Consider the following 16,473-nt stretch of genomic DNA (forward strand, 5'->3'; position numbering starts at 1 on the left):
TGGGTCACAGGGACTGTGATGATATGAGCAGCCAGCCTTAAGAAATAAGGTGGAAGTTCATCTGGACCTGCAGATTTTTTAGGATCAAGATCTTTTAACAGTTTATTGACCTCACTGACTGAGAATGGAGAAAAAGAGAATCTGTGATTAACTGAGGATTGACTTGTAGGAGGGATTTGATTTGTAGAAGTTTGGTTATTAGGGGAAATGGCTGATTTTCTGTTAGTAACTGTGTCAAATAAAGAACCAGAAGCAACAAAATGTTTGTTGAAACAGTTCAGGATCTCGTGCTTATTTGACAAAGGAACAGAGTTAACGAGAAGTTGTGATGGGAGGTCAGATGATTGGGGGGTGCCTGAGAGAGATTTGATGGTTTTCCAGAATCTGTTAGGCTCATTTAGATTTTTGGAGGTCTGAGATAAGAAATAGTTGCGTTTTGCTGCTTTGACAGCAGTTGTGCATTTATTCCTCATCTGTCGAAAACTCAACCAATCAGTGTCTGAGTCAGATTTTCTCGCTGCAGCCCAAAGATGGTCTCTCCTGTGCAGGAGGTCAGCTAGCTCAAGAGTAAACCAGGGGCTGTCTCGTCCCTTTATTCTGAACTGATGAAAAGGAGCATGTTTGTTCACAAAATAAATGAAACTATTATGAAAATAGTTCCAAGCGGAGTTCACGTCATCAGTTAACAGAATATGATGCCAGTCAAAGTGAGACAGATCCCAGAGGAATGACTGTTCACAAAAACTTTTCAGATCCCTTTTTTGAATTAATCTGGGCTTAGTAGGTGGAAGTTTAATATCTCTCAAAGCAGCTGTCACACAATGATCACTCAAAATATCAGCGAATACACCTGTACCAAGGAATTTGTGAGGCATATTAGTTAGAAATAGGTCTAAGATGGAAAGTTTTTCAGGACGGTTTTTATTTAATCTAGTGGGAGAGTCGATCAGTTGGGTTAAATTGAGAGACAGGCAGCATTCCTGGAATTTATCACAGAGGGGGGTCGACTTACACCAATCAATGTTGAGGTCTCCAGCCAAAAGGATCTCTTTGAATTTTAAATTACCAAGAAATTCCTTCAGTGCAGACAGAGCCTCAGGTGATGCTGAGGGGGGGCGGTAGCAGCAGACTACAATTAAGATCTGACCTCCATTCAAGGTGATGTTTACAGATAAGGCTTCAAAAACTGGTTTGGAATTGTTTTAGAAGACACAAGACTAGCAATCAAAGAATCTTTGATGTAAACAGCGACCCCCCCCCCCCTTTTTTTTGACGATCACAGCGGTAGATGTTAAATCCATTGATTGCCAGGTCATTATTCATTACAGATTTGTTGATCCAGGTTTCAGAGATAAAGATAACATCTGCCCCAGAAGAACTGATCAGAATTTTCAAAGCATCAAGTTTTTTCAGAAGGCTACGAGCGTTTACAGGCAGAAAATGAAGCCCAGACACGTTCTTAAAGTCGTTTGGTGTGCTGTAATCAGTGGGGGGTCCAGGGTTGGGTTGAATCCCTGAGAGCAGTAACAACATTATTATCAGACATTTTCTTGAGTTTTTTGTGACTGATGTGTAATTGCAGGAGTTAACAGTGTGACAATTAGCCCCATCATCAAACAATGAGAAACATTAATGAAGATGTGATCATTCAGAACCCAAAAACAGTGAAAGTTGCAGTGATGGACAGATTCAGGTGTATTAACAAGATTCAGTGACTCCAGATAGTCTGAGAACTGAAAATAGTGACAATAATATGAATGATGCAGAAAAGTTTCAGACCATAAAACGTCACAGTTCAAATGGGCAAACAAACCCGACGAGGTGGCCCAACTGCAGTTTGAGTTGGGCTGAGGGGGGCTCCAGCCCCCCAGTGAAGATGGATGGATGCTCCCATGGGAAAAAGAAGCTGGGTCCAGAATCAACAGGCCGAAACAGAAACAGATAATTTGTAGCAAATAGCAGAGCGAGCTGCCAGAAAATCCTCCTGAAGTGAAAGGCATGATCCAAGCTCGTTTCAGGTCAACAGGGGCCAACAGTGTGATCTGGAATAAAATTAATTATTATCCAGGTGAGTTTGGATGGAGGCCTGCAGCAACTCCGATACAAACTCCGAACTTCTCTCGAGCACCACGCAGCGCTGCTCCCCTGCTTCTCTGCACGTCACCTCCGCACCCGACAGCACGAGAGGCACCCCCGGTGAAAAATGAGACTGACCGGAGAGGCTGAAGTCGACACTGGTCCGGTCCGATTCTGCTCCAGTCCGGCTCCGGCGCTCCACAGCACGAGAGACGAAGAGGCTGAAGATATCCCTGGCCCGGTTCTGCTCTGGTCCGGCGGCGCGGTTCTGCTCCGGTCTGGCGGCGCTTCAAAGCACCGTAGCGTCTCCTCCAGGTGAACACAGCGATTCCACGGAGGTGGACAGTCCTTCGGTAAAAGTAACGGGCTGCTCATTGAAGCTGAGACCGGCTCTGTTGAAGACGAAATCCCCACAGCCACCTCAGTTCGGTTCTGGTCCAATTCGAGGGTCACAGGTACACTTCCCCCACACCTATGAAGACACCACGAGGGCCATTCCAGCAGAAAACCAGCTAAATACCACCCGGCGATTTTTGTCGGAACCAGGTAGAACCACAAAGAGTTTGTTGAGGTCCAGAGAGAGAGAGAGAAAAAAACACCGGACCTTCGTGCGACGACTCCCCGGCTCGAGGGGTCACCTGGCCGGCAGGGTGCGCTCAGAGTGACCGGTGGGGTGGGAGCGGCCGGTCCTGGACCAAAATATATTTTTGGACGGTCCCGTCCGGCTCTCTGAGTCACTGAACACCGAATTCGGTTGGAAGGAGGACCAACTTTAGTCCGGTTTGAAAAAACGGGTAAGTTTGATGATAAAAGACTGCAGAGAAGCCGGAGGGAGCTGCTGTCCATCAGCTCGCCGGAAGTGATTGATGCAGCAAAGTCATTTATAAAAGAGTTGTTGATTTTGGGCGGACGGTAGAAAGTGGCAACAATGGTGGGGGTAGGGACGGAGAGTAGACACACAGTGTGCTCAAAGGAGGGAGAGGGAGGTGTGTGAACCGGCGTGACCTTCAGAATCAGAATCAGAATAAACTTTATTGGCATTGCACCGAGATACAACTCGAATATGTACGTACAGTCGTCCGAAGATGGGCGGAGTGCACGAAACTGTGGCTAAAATAATCAGCACGGCCTTCTTATTCTTATTCAGAATAATATTTTGCTTAGATAAGAAAAGGAAAGAAAACATGAGGAGAGACGGTATAAAAAAAAAAGATCTCTCACACCGTGTCCTTGACAGGGCACAATTTGAGGCATAAAAAACAACCACCACAGCAAAGCAACATAAACATACGTTATACATGTACATATAGGCGGTGAAAACATTGAATTTTTAAGGGAAAGTTGTAGCATAGTCCAGAGCCCCCCCTCAGCCATTGTCCAGATAAGAGGTGACGTTCATCTTCAGCTCAGTTGAGGTTCTGTTACATGTCCATGGCCTTGGGGAAGGGAGGGGTGAGGAAACAGTCAAAGCATCTTTGTTGTTTTCAAAACATTCCAGGAGGAGTTGAGATAAGTCCGGCGTCAAGGCCACAGTTTGGGTCAGGCAGAACTCGTAATTGTTGCTTCTGCCTTTAAAGTCTCGCTGGTACATATTCTCTGATGGAAACTCCAAAACAGCCGAATTGATCCTTTACTCCAAAGTTGAGCTCACAGCTTCTCCAGATTATTCCACCATTCATGAGTGCTGCCAGGGAGATCACAGTCCTGATACAGCTGCTCCAATTCCCTGTCACAGCTCCACATTCAGTCCGAGCACTGTCAAGCTTCAACACCTCCACACGAATTTGTAGACAACCAGATTCCACCAACCCAAACAGTAGATTCTAGTCGTCATCATGAATCCAATTTTTCCTCTAGAGTTCAGAGTGTCCTCCTTACCCTGACTCCTGTCGGGAGAAGTTGATCGATTTTGTTGAGAGACCAGCTGACCTTCCAGTTCTCGCGGTGAATTATCACGAGACCTCCTCCGCGGCCGGACTCGCGGGATTTGGCGATGTAAACAAACCTCGGTGGGGTAGATTCATTCAGGTGGAAAAAGTCATTTTGTTGTTGCCACGTTTCTGTTAGACAAATAAAATCTATCTTACGGTCAGATATTAGGTCTTGAATAAGCTGACCTTTGCCAGTGAGTGAGCGAACGTTCAGAAGGCCAAACCTTACGGAGGAGGAGTTGGTAGCGACCGGAGCATTAGCCGACCAAGCTAGGCTAGCTAACATGCTATTACTGTTAGCGGCCCGAGTATTGCGGCGTGTAGAATGGTGAGAGTCAGACCAGATGGAGTTTATGGGGTTTGACTTGTCAGCGTGGAGTCTACGGCGGGAGCCACGGTGAATGTATCTCCGGCGAGGATGGAAGGCAATGTCATGAAGAGGGAGCACAGGTGGCACGGCTGGTAGGAAACGAAGGCGAAGGAGCTTGACCGCTGAGTAATGGAGAAGGCCAGATGCCGGGTGGTGGTGGATGAGCAGCTGGAGAGTCCAAAGCAGGGCAGGCAGTAGGTAAATCCTAATGAACCGCATGGCTGATATTGAGACGGATCAGAGACTTGATGTAGTGGAAAAGGCAGGAAGGTCTGAATAAGACAGAAAAAAGCAAAAAAGCACGACTGCAGGTTCATGTTTTCTACCTGAGTGTGTGGGGACAGAAATGTCCCCACACATGTCTTTGGGCATTAACTTTTTGTTAAACATCTTACCACTCTGTATATTCTGACAGCTGCCCTCAGCGCTCGCCTCCTCAGACACGTGAGGAGGCAGGGCTGGTGAGTGGAAGTCTCAAGCGCAGCCGCTCCATCTCCTGTTTGTGTGTCATTAGACCAAAACTGTTTTTCTTTTTGTTTACCTTTGAACAGTTGCCTCAGGCTAACCTTTTCATTAATTGTGGAGGATGTGCTTAGAAAAAACAAAACAGATGAATTCAGCCTGTCTGAATGAAGAAATGCTTTTTGAAAAAGTTTTTCTTAATTTTCACTTTAAAAACCCTGCTCATCTCAGCAACCCCCCCCCCCCCCCCCCAACCTGTACTTTTTCTGTACTGCCTCCTCCACGTGTCCTGCATCTGAGTTGGCCATGGGCCATTCTGTTGCCGGCCTCTGCCTCTGAAAGTCCCAGATCTTTGTTGCATCTGGGACGTTTGTCCTCTGGGAAAGGCTGGTGGGGGGGCCCCCAGAAAAAGTTGCAGCGGCCGTGGAGCATCTCTGCTGCTGGCGCTAGAACCTGCTCTGTTCCCTCCAGTGGCCAGGTGTCCGAGCGGGGCAGGAATCTGCTTGGGGTAGGGTCGAGTGTCTCCGCACCTGTTCCAGGGCATCGGATGAGGACTGCAGCTGATTTAGGACTGACTAAAAATGAGGTTCGAAGAGGCCATCTGGGGACACAGGACCTTCCAGGAGTTCTTTCTTAATGTCTTCTGGGATGGATGGGGACAGTTTCAACCACATCTGTCTCTGTAGCAACGTTGCCCAGGATGAGATGTGGGCGGAGCACACTGCAAGCACCACACACAGGGTGGTGATCATGTCTGCAGCCGTGCCGATATGGTCCAGATCTGTGGAGAACAGGTTCAGTTCCTTCACCTCTTTAGCTATGCTAAGGGCTAGCATAGCGATGTTGTTCATTGATGAATTCTGTCCATCAGCTTTGTAGTGAGCTGGTCACTGGAGGATGGCGGGATAATATGTTGGCCGACATATTTCGCTGCTCTTACCCCAAAAACAGTAGACAAACTGGGTTCTAGGGGAGAGACTGTAAGAAATCCCTGGTCCGTGAGCCCTTTGGTGATGGTCGTGTAGGAGGTGACAGGAGCCCCCAACTTTAAGGGATTGTTGGCTGAACCCAGGAGGAGGGCGGACACAGACGGGAAACAGGGTCAGACCGGGTCCTGGTGTCCAATGTGCTGGGCGGCAAACCTTCCTGTCAAAAGGGTCGACATGGCTGCCGGTTCAGGCTCTTCCAGGTTGCAGGCTCTCACAGACGTCCCAATTATCTCTGGGAGCTTGTGGAACAGAGTGGTGGTCGACTCCTGGGCACTTGGGGAGGCAACCATCGAAGGCAACACCGGCTCTAAACCTCCTGTAAGGCAGGATGGAGCATATCTGCTAGCGGTTTCAGCTTCAGAAAGGGACGTGTTTAGGAACTCCGTGTCCAGGGAGTTCAAAAATTCTTCGAGAGAACAGTCCCCCTTCGGTTGTAACTTATCCGCCTTAGAGGAAAAGAGCTCACACCAGTGCTGCTCCTCCTCAGCTGAAAAAAGTTTACAGGCTGGATGGGAGAAGAGCGGATCCAAAGCTTGTCAAGCATGGTCAACTCCCAGGCAATTCAATTCAATTCAGTTTATTTATATAGCGCCAAATCACAATAAAGTTGTCTCAGGGCACTTTACCGGAAACATTCACATACATAAAAGTCAATTAGTAAAGTTCTCTATCTAAGAAAGGGAGCTTTCACACATGACGTGCAGGTCCATTGATAAGATGTAGCCTGTGTGGCATGCGAGGCACAGACAGATGGTCTTCGATTTCTTAATGGAAGTCATCTTTCTTCTTCTCTTTTCTTTTCCATTACATGTATTCTTTCTTAGAAGTAGTGTTCTTAGCATTGGCAGGAGAAAAAACGGGAATCGATCTCCAGTCCAGATTAGGGCATTAACAGAGTATTCGAGTAATCTACACATCGATTGCTAGGACATCTATCGAGGTTAAAAATGTAACGTCGAGTATCCGTAGTGATGTCATATTATGTGACCACTGTATGACCTTAGGGGCGGTGTTGCACTGTTGCAGGTCACAGAGTAGGGTGTAACACCGGGTCCAATCCACCGAACCAGAACCAGCTTCCTCTGACCTTGTTTCACAAACAAAAAGCAAATAATATTAATCTCTAAACCTATAAAAAATATCTATAAACATATTAATCTCTAAAACTAAACTTAATGCGCACCACAGCTGGCGGTGGTGCGGGGTGGTCGACCCCCCCTCCACTGTTTTAAGTTTCGTTTTTGACATGCTGCATGTTTCTTCACGTTTGCAGTTTAATAATAATAACTAATAGTTTAGTTTTTCCTGTGACTTATTTGCAGTATGATAAATGTTAGGAGCATAATATACGCTCCCAATATTTTGTTGGTCTTTTTTTTGTAAATAATTAAATTTTTTTGTGGTTTTATTTATTTATTTTTGTATCTGGAGATCTATGACGTCATCAAACACTCGCGTTCTACTCAGGTTTTATTATGTTAATGTCGAGTTTAAAAATTATATACTCGTTCAACCCCTAGTCCAGATGCAATTTATAACGGACCAGGTGGGGACCACACAGCAGGTGGGCGTGGACTAGAAGTTTCTTCTGCGTGCGAGTAAACCCAATTGTGACAGCTTTTAAAGGGCGTAGCTTACACGAAATAGAACAGGCTGGTTCTCTTTCATGGGTTTGCCTTTGTAGAAAGCTCTGGAAACCAGTTCTCGCAACCTGAGTTTTGGCATCTTTGGGTCCATAAGGATACCCAGTTGACCACTGATTGAGGGGTGGAGGTTCTGGATAAACACTGTTTTAAAGTACAGGTCCTCTTCCAACCCCGGTTCATCACGTGGCCCATAAAATGCACAAAGGAGGCGATAGTAATACAAGTGTGGGGCTTCATACTTACCTTGTTTCACATTCATTGCAGTACCTGGGCCAGACTGACTTGCGTGGCTCTCATACTCCATCATCGCTTGAGTGAGGAGAGAGATGTCCTCCTTAACCATGTCAGGCAGACATTTAAGAAACCGCTTGATATGTCGGTCAGACGTGATGTAAATCAGGTAGAGCTTATCAATGTCTGTCACACCTGGGGACTTTTTGAGGTGAACCTTTATTTTTTGGAGGTACATACCAACATCGTCGGCTCCTCTAGCCTTGGAAAGGGGGCGTTTTATCATCAATGTCAGAGTCGGACTCTGAGTCAGGAAGTGTGTGCATCCTGAGTTTAATACCTACAAACTGTGACAGATGCTCATTTGATTTTAACATTCTTCCAACTGAGGCGGCTGTCTAAACTGAAGCCCATATTGTCCAAAAATAACCTAGAGACAGTAATACATGCATTCATTACATCTAGGCTTGATTACTGCAATTTGCTCCTGTTTGGTATCAGTCAAACCTCCATAGCATGACTACAACTTGTTCAGAATGCAGCAGCCCAATTTTTAACCAGTACAGGCAAAAGAGAGCACGTTACACCAGTTTTAGCCTCCCTGCACTGGTTACCGGTTCACTTTCGAATCCAGTTCAAAATACTCATGTATGTCTACAAATCACTGAACAGTCCCCCCCCCCCCACCCCCCATCTCTCTGATCTGCTACAACCGTATGTCCCACCACATTCCCTGAGGTCAGCGGACCAGTTGCTCCTCACAGTTCCAGGAACTCGTCTTAAGCGCAGAGGTGACAGGGCCTTCTCTGTAGCAGGACCAAGACTCTGGAACGAGTTACCTCTGCTTGTCAGACTGGCCCCCTCCCTCTTGGTTTTCAAGTCCCGTTTAAAAACCCACTACTATTCAGTAGCATTCAACACCAAAGGATCTGTGTTTTGAACCTGTATGCTCCACACTGGTTAGTCGTCATTATCTGCATCGTTTTTATGTCTATATTTCTGACTTACTTCATTTTGTATTTTGCTTTGTGTGTTACCTGTTGTTTTGTCTGTACAGCCCTTTGGTTGGCCTTGTTGCTGTTTTAAGTGCTCTATAAATAAAATGGTATGGTATGGTACCATGTTTTTTTTTTTTTCTAACGAAGTTTGGATCTTCTGGTAAAACCTGAAGATAAATGTCTTGGCATGTCAAAAAAAAATAAAAATAAAAATCTAACACCTCCTCCACCTTTAAGGCACCTAACAGAAATAATAAATGTGCGTTTAAATTACAGGTCAGATATTTTCTGCTCTGCATCGCGGCCTGTTATCAACATATCTGACTGATGGATCAACCAATGACACAGTGGGAAAAGAGCGGATCGATTATGATGAGCCGCAGACAGACCTCCACTCTATCTTTTCTTCATCCAATAGTTTTTTTTTAATCAACACTGCAGCTTCTCTCCTCTAGCTAAACCCAAAGCATCACTTCACCCATGTTGTCATGGAAACCCCCCTCTCCCATTCTCCTCCTTCTCCTCTTCCAGTTGCTACAGTGACACCTCGTGGTCCTCCGGTCCTCCTCTCATCCATAACCAGCTTCTCCTCCTCTGGTTACCGTGGCGACACCTCCTCCAATCCTATTGTCATTGAATCATGTATGAATATTTAACAAGCCCAGACGTCCGACATCCCTCAACATCATCATCTTCAGTCGTTTATCGCTCCTCTTGTCCTCCTCCATTCTTCTCTTTCTCCCTCAGATTTGCTTCAGGCTTGTTCTATCTAATCCTTGATCCTCCTATTTGTTCCTCTTTTCCTTTAATTGTTTTTACACTTTTCTTCCTTTCCTCTCCTCCTCCCTCTCATTTTTCCTCGATTCTCTTCACTCAGCTGTAAATCCTCCTCATCTCTGTTATTGTTGTCCACTCCACCTGTTCTTCAGGCTTTCAGTGCAACTCTTACACATGATAGTTGCTCTCTGAATATGAGATTTTTGTCGTCAGCAGCTTTAATTTTTTAATTGAATCGCATTAAGGAGGAACAGGACAAATAAGGATGAACCTCCAGCATCTGACTTGCTTCTTTAATAAACAAGTGATTTGATTATTTTGTTTGTCTCTCTTTATCTCTCCAGATAAAAGACAAATTATTCCATTTTAAAAATGTAGGTTTTGTGTTTTACCGCAGACAATATATCGACGTAAATATCTGATTTGTTTAAACACTACAGTCAGTTGTTTTGTTAAAAAAACTGACTTTAAGTAATTGCAGAGAACATTTGTAAACTTTGAAGTTTTTGCTTGTGTCTGCACTGTTAGCAAAATATCTCATGCACAACTGGACAAATTCTAATGAAATTTTTAGAAAGCATTCAGTGAGCATATATATAGAACCTTTCCAAAAAATTAAAATATCATGGAAAAGTTGTTTAACCTCCATAATTCCATTCAAAAAGTTAATATTTAATAGATGATATATTCATGGCCCACAATTTAAACGATGTAAAGTATTTTTTATTTTTACATAATTTGGGCTCATGAAACCCATGAAAACAGGATTTTAAAAAAATAGAACTGTGAAGAAATCAGTCCACACTTCTCAGTTTTTGAAGGAAAAAAGAAAGAAATTAGGATCACAACAAATCAACCAAAATATGGTACTTCCAAAACGATATTTCAATCTTCAATACTTGGTTGTGAATCCCTTTGTCTTAATCACTGCCTCGATGCAACGTGACATTGAGGCAATCAGCCTGTGGCATTGCCTGGGAGTTATGGAAGCCCAGATTACCTTGATGCTTGCTGTCAGCTCTTCTTTGTTGTTGGGTCTGGTGACCCTCATTTTCCTCTTGAGAATACCACATAGATTCTCAATGGAGTTTAGGTCCGGCGAGTTGGCTGGCCAGTCAAGCACTGTGGCATGGGCATCAAACCAGGTTTTGGTGCTTCTGGTGGCAGGAGGTAGAGACTGAAAGTATGAGATCCTGAATCCAGGAGGTCTAAATGAGTTCTCTCTGCAAGGTAGCTGGACTCTCCTTAGAGATCAGAAGAGAAGTTCCGTTCTCCAGGAGAGACTCTGAGTAGAACCACTGCTCCTCCACATCCAGAGGAGCCAGCTGAGGAGGTTCAGACATCTGGTAAGGATGGACCCTGGACACCTCCATAGGGAGGTGTTCTGGACATGTCCAACTGGGAGAAGATCTGTCTCTCAGACGGCCTGGGAACACTGTAGAATCTAAGAAATTTATTAATTTGATAATCTGTTTAATGAGGCCAAAAGAAATGCCTTTTAACTTACAACAACTGTGTTCAACAGAACTTGCTTTTAACAGATTCTGAGAAGTGCTTGAAGTCGACCTGTACTGACCTGTACTTGTTTAAAAGTACCAGGAATTTCTGGGCGTAAGATCAACTGTTTGTATAAGACCGTTTTCCATCAGAACTGTTTTGACAACAAGTGACCTAGGAAGAATTCGTTTATCTCAAGTGTTTTTCTAAAATAGGAAAGGACTGATAAAGTGTTATACAACCTTCTGACTTCTGACGTCAATGAAAAGTATAAATAAGATACTGTACTATATTTAGACAGGGGTTCTGCCTTTGAGGTCCCGAGGTATCCCTGGCTGTTTGGCCTTTGGGCTAAGCTTCAAATAAAACCCCCATTTGCTGTCAAACAGAACCAAGGTGTCTACTGTTTTATTTAATGAACCCAAAAGTATTAATGTAGTAAGCCACTACAACACCTTGGAATACTCCCAGAAGGGATGGAAGAGGTGGCTGTGGAAAGAGAAGTCTGGACCTCCGTGATTGAGGCTGTACCTGAGACCTGCATCCAGAACCAGATGATGGATGGGTTAGCTTCCAGCTAACCCACCTCTTCCAGTTCTTCTGGGTCCAAGGTGTTGTTTCCAGACCAGCTAAAAGACAAATCTTCTCCCAGCTTACGTACGAAAGTCTTTCTTCTAAACAAGAAGTGCCTATCCGTTGTAAGAAGAACCTCCTGCCTCATTCACTCACACGGTCCTTCAGTCTTGGTGAGATGATGGGGCGGCTGTGGTTGAGTGGTTAGAGCAGTCGTCCTCCAATGCGAGAGATGGGGGTTCGAATCCACCAGCAGTCACATGTCGAAGTGTTCCTGGGCAAGACACTGAACTCCTCGTTGCCTCTGATGTGTGTCCCATCCGTGTATGAATGTGATAAAGCACTGATTAGTCTCATTAGAATGATTTGTTCAATTAGCTTTGTAGAGATCTAGTAGAGTGTGGTATGAATGAGTAAATGAGGACACAGATTGTGTTGTAAAGCGCTTTGAGTATCTTGAAATAAGATAGAAAGGCGCTATATAAGTACAGTCCATTTACCATTTACCATGATGGATGAAGTGAATATGATGGCGTGTAATCATTTGCATTGACACTTTTTTTTCCCTCTTTATCTTAGTTTTCATCTATGCTTTAAGGCAAACATAATTATCACATATTTTAGGAGTTTAATACCAGAGTTGAATAGAGCCTCTGTCCTGACATCTAGAGTTAATCCAAAACCATTCAGAGCAATAGCTTCATATAAGCAGGCCTATAACATCAATGTTATTTATAAATTCAGTCCATATATGCTCATCTTCATTTCAAAAGTTTACTCCAGTAGATCAAGTCGTTGAAGGTGACAGGTTTAAGGACGCGGATTCTTCAGTAAAACAGATGCCTTATATCTGCAAACCAATAAACTCCAGTTATAGAGAATAAATTAACTAGCACACACATCAGCTCCTAATCACATTAGTCCAGTCCTTCTCAAATAGTGGGGCGCGCCCCCCTGGGGGGGCCTGGGGCAATGCCAGTGGAGGGGGGGGGGGGCGCATGTGACCCTAGAAAACATGCTTTTTTTGCCACAGGGAGTAGTTTTTTTTATTTTTTTCTCAACATACCCATTTTGTCGCGTGCGTTCATAATAATAACGTTATTAACAAATATGGCTGCCTTGTCGTTTTGGGAGCCATGCATGAACCGTGTCTCTCCCCTGTGCTGCTGGCACGACAAATAAACTCCGACCAGTCTGTCACCTCCTCCGTCCTCTGCTGCTGTTATGGTCCATGTGCCCTGGACGTCCCTCACAGCGCACATGCAACAAAGAGTAAACTCAAGCGAGAGCAACACCTGCCCCCTCTTTCCTCTTTTTTGCGTTGACAAAATGTTTTAGTTTTATTGATAAGTTTGTCAAAGCACAATTTACAGAAGTAATGTTTAATAAATGTTAGGACTCTATTAATTGCTAACAAAATTAATTCACCTCCTCCAGTTAAGCTGCTGTTATTTGATTCTCTGGACGTTTGTCACCCACAGCATGTAGGTGACAAAGAGTAAACTCAAAGCGAGAGGGTTACCTGCTCCCTCGTTCTTCTTTCATGTTGACAATTTTTTCTTGTTGTTTTATCGATGAGTGTACTCATTGATCCTGACTTTCTCATTTTGATAAAAAAAAAAAAAAATCAGCATAAATTGTTTTATTCATTTTTGTTTTGTAGGTCAAAGTGTTTTATATAACACACCTGAGTTAAAATGTTACTGATCAATTTGAATTTATTATTATTTATTGATTATATTTTATTTTATTTTTCAGTATCAAATGGTCAAAAAAGTTTACAGTTTAAAAAAGGATTGTTGCTTTATTTCAGGCAAATTGATGCACTATTGTTTGTTGTAAGTTGATCTCTATATATTTTTTTTCTTTAATGCTTATAAGGACAGAGGTGTACTTATAACAATTTTATAAACATACTATTTACAGTTGCGGCAAAGAATTGTGGGGTGGAGGGGGCATAACAGAAAATAATTGAGAAGCACTGCATTAGTCTGTTTTTAATTATAAACACTAATGTTACCACCTTGAAGTTGTAAAGGAACCTTTGTTTCGATGGTTACGACACATCTGTGGTATTAAACCAACCCAGCATTTCTTCATTCAGCCGTACCTCTATGCAGACTTACGTTGTTAGTTGGATCCTCTGCCGGCGTTGTTTCTCCCTCTTCCTGCTGCTCCGGCGCCGTCGGTACTGACACGGGCAACAATGGAGATCGAGCTTTACCCGTCTGACCCAAAGAGGCTGTCTTCACCTGGGGCTTGGGAAGGCTTGCAGCTGGAAGAGACAAGAGAAGTTTAAAAACATCGTAGACACTTAAAACTTGGATGATGACTTTGATACTACGTTAAAGAAACTGTAGGACTTGTGTGGTCTTTGCAGAGTCTTGGCAAAGTCTTCAGGAGTGTATTAGGACACAGACTGATGGAATGGAACAGTTTGAAGAGGGTTATGAGCATGCACTGAACTCCTGTACCATGTTGTTGTGGTTTATCATCTTGAAGGCAGCATGACGGGATCATGGGTTGAGGATGGGGAACATGGTGGCCATGATGGGGGGGGGGGGGGGTTAACATGTTCAAGCAGAAAGAATTTGAAGCAGGACTAGCTACAAAGGCCTACTGTCACGAATCACGTCCCTTAGATTATATTTTATGTCACCATGATCACTTTTTAAAGTTTTCAGTAGATCTGTCCTGTAAATTTCATTTATTCTGTCCGCTCCTGCAGTGTTTATTTATACATGTGCGTTTTAGTTTGTCTTCTCTGCATGCTGGTAGAGGGCGTCCTTACTGTTTGTTTAGCTTTGTCTTCACGGCAGCCAGCAGCAGCTGATTAGAGCTCAACTGGCTGCACCTGTCACTCTCACCCTATATAAGCTTCACTCTGTTTCCTCTTCGGTGCCCGGTAGATGAAAACAGTTTTCTGCAAGTAGATACCTCGCGTTCATGATCCTGTTTTGTTTCCCTCTAGCCATAGTGTTTCCCTGTCATAGATTACCTGTTCTCCTCGTTCCTGTCCCGCTCCTGTCCTTACCTCTCGGTTCGACCTCCCGGCTCCTGGATCCACGACTCACCTGGACATTGTCTCTCACTCGACCCCTTGGATTATTAAGCCTTCTGTCTTCGGTTCTGATCTTCGCCTGCATGACTACACCTCTTTGTCTACTCCTCCGGTCCCTTCAGTCATCTGCTCTTTGGTTTTGGACCCTGACTCGTTGGACCACAACTCTGTGCCTGACGGACTTATCACCTGCCTGTCGCTGCGGCCGGCTGCAGCCCCTCACTGGACTCAGCTCCTCCAGCAGCGGTCCGGATCAGTTCGGACTTCTCCAGTCGCCAGAACCCCCAAGATCATCTGAAACGGTTAGTGGTCCTCCTTATTTGACTTTTCTACTCCCCATAGTCTCCTGTACGACCACTAACCGATCTCTGTCTCATAGACTTGTCCCTGATCCGGAACCTGTACCAGAACCAGTACTAGAACCAGTACCAGAACCAGTACCAGTACCAGAACTGACCCAATCTGCAATATTTCACCAAGAAAATAAATATCATTTAATTTTTACTTTGTGTGGTGATTTTGGTCCAAACATTAGGGGGTTCGTTACAGAACTGTAAGGATGGTACTTTTCTGTGGCCCGGTTTGTCTGTTTCCCTCGTGCTCCCTCATTAGTTCCATTAGTGCCACCTGTGTCTCGTCCCAGCTGTTTGTTATCATGTCTCGTCTTCTCCCTGTATTTAAACCGTCCTATTCTGTCTTGTTCTTCGTCGGGTCGTTCTTCGTTGGGTACTCTTCCTTGGGTCTCCTGAGTCTTTCCCTGAGTCTTCCTGGTCCCTCGAGTTCCCCGTGTCTCTCGTGTCTCCTGAGTTCCCCGTGCCTCCTTCCTTGTTCATGTAAGTTTTGCTGCCCCGTCAGCTTGTTTATTTTGTACTTTTCGTTTATCATTAAAAACCTATTTTGTATATCTGCCGAGTTGAGTCCCTGTTCTGCACTCTGGGTTCGCTCCTGACACAAATCCTAACAGTACGACCCGACCAGAACAGAACCCAGCGGGCAGGGTTCTCTCTCGGCAGCACTCACCTTTTTTCTTTTTTCCCTCCTCGTGCCGTGATGGACGAGCTCCTCTCCATCTCTGTCCTTCCACCGTCCCACCGCCGCCGCAGTGGCAGAAGATGGTTCCGGAGGCAGTCTGCGGCGACCGGCCCGGTCTCGTCGGCCGAGCAGAAATTCAGAGCTGGTTCCGGTGTTTTCGTGGGAGCGGGGTCCACCGTCTCACCTCCCAGGTTTCCGGTGGGGGCGAGATCCAGCGTCCCGTGGGAGCTCCGGTCCACTCCTGTTTGGTTCGGTGAGTCCGGTCTGGTTGATGTTACAGGGGCGGGTTCCGTCGTCTCACCTTCCACGTTCCTGGTGGGGGCGGAATCCGGCCTCTCACCGCCACTCCGCGCAGCGGCTGTTCGACCCAGCCTGGCCGTACCTCCGGAGAGTTTTCATTGTGACACCGTGGGGGCGTGTCCCGCCGCCTCACCTTCCAGGTTTCAGGTGGGGGCGGCACCCGTCACCACACCCACTCATACAGACATTTCTTTTTTTTCCCCTGAAGATATTTTTCATATTAATCAGACAATTCTTGAATTATTTAACTCTGCTAAAAATAACCCGTCCTCTGATTTCGTTTTGTCCCAGATGGAGGATTTTTTACTTTCTATCCCTGGTCTTTCTTTGCTCCTCGAGTATGATTTTTTGTTATCTGAATTAGAGACTCTAAAGACTCCAGTTACAGCCATTCCTGAGGTGGACTCCACGCTGCACACAGCCATCCCTGAGGTGGATTCCACGCTGCACGCAGCCCCTGAGGTGGGTCCTCATTTCTCCTATTCCGAGGGGGTCCCGGCAGACGCTCCTCATCTCTCCTACTCCGAGGG

The 16,473-nt window shown here is 45.1% G+C and overlaps 1 protein-coding gene across 1 annotated transcript in view; it reads right to left on the reverse strand.

Annotated features, from left to right (window-relative positions):
• The window catches only part of dcc (DCC netrin 1 receptor), a 506,882-nt gene that overhangs the window by 11,259 nt on the left and 479,150 nt on the right, over nt 1-16,473 (reverse strand). The window contains exon 24 of the mRNA XM_037692532.1: nt 13,677-13,825. Coding sequence (XP_037548460.1) covers nt 13,677-13,825 — 149 coding nt within the window. The remainder of the gene's footprint in view (nt 1-13,676; nt 13,826-16,473) is intronic.

Source organism: Nematolebias whitei, chromosome 18, assembly GCF_014905685.2.
Source record: "Nematolebias whitei isolate Nwh7 chromosome 18, NemWhi1, whole genome shotgun sequence".
NCBI lineage: Eukaryota > Metazoa > Chordata > Actinopteri > Cyprinodontiformes > Rivulidae > Nematolebias > Nematolebias whitei.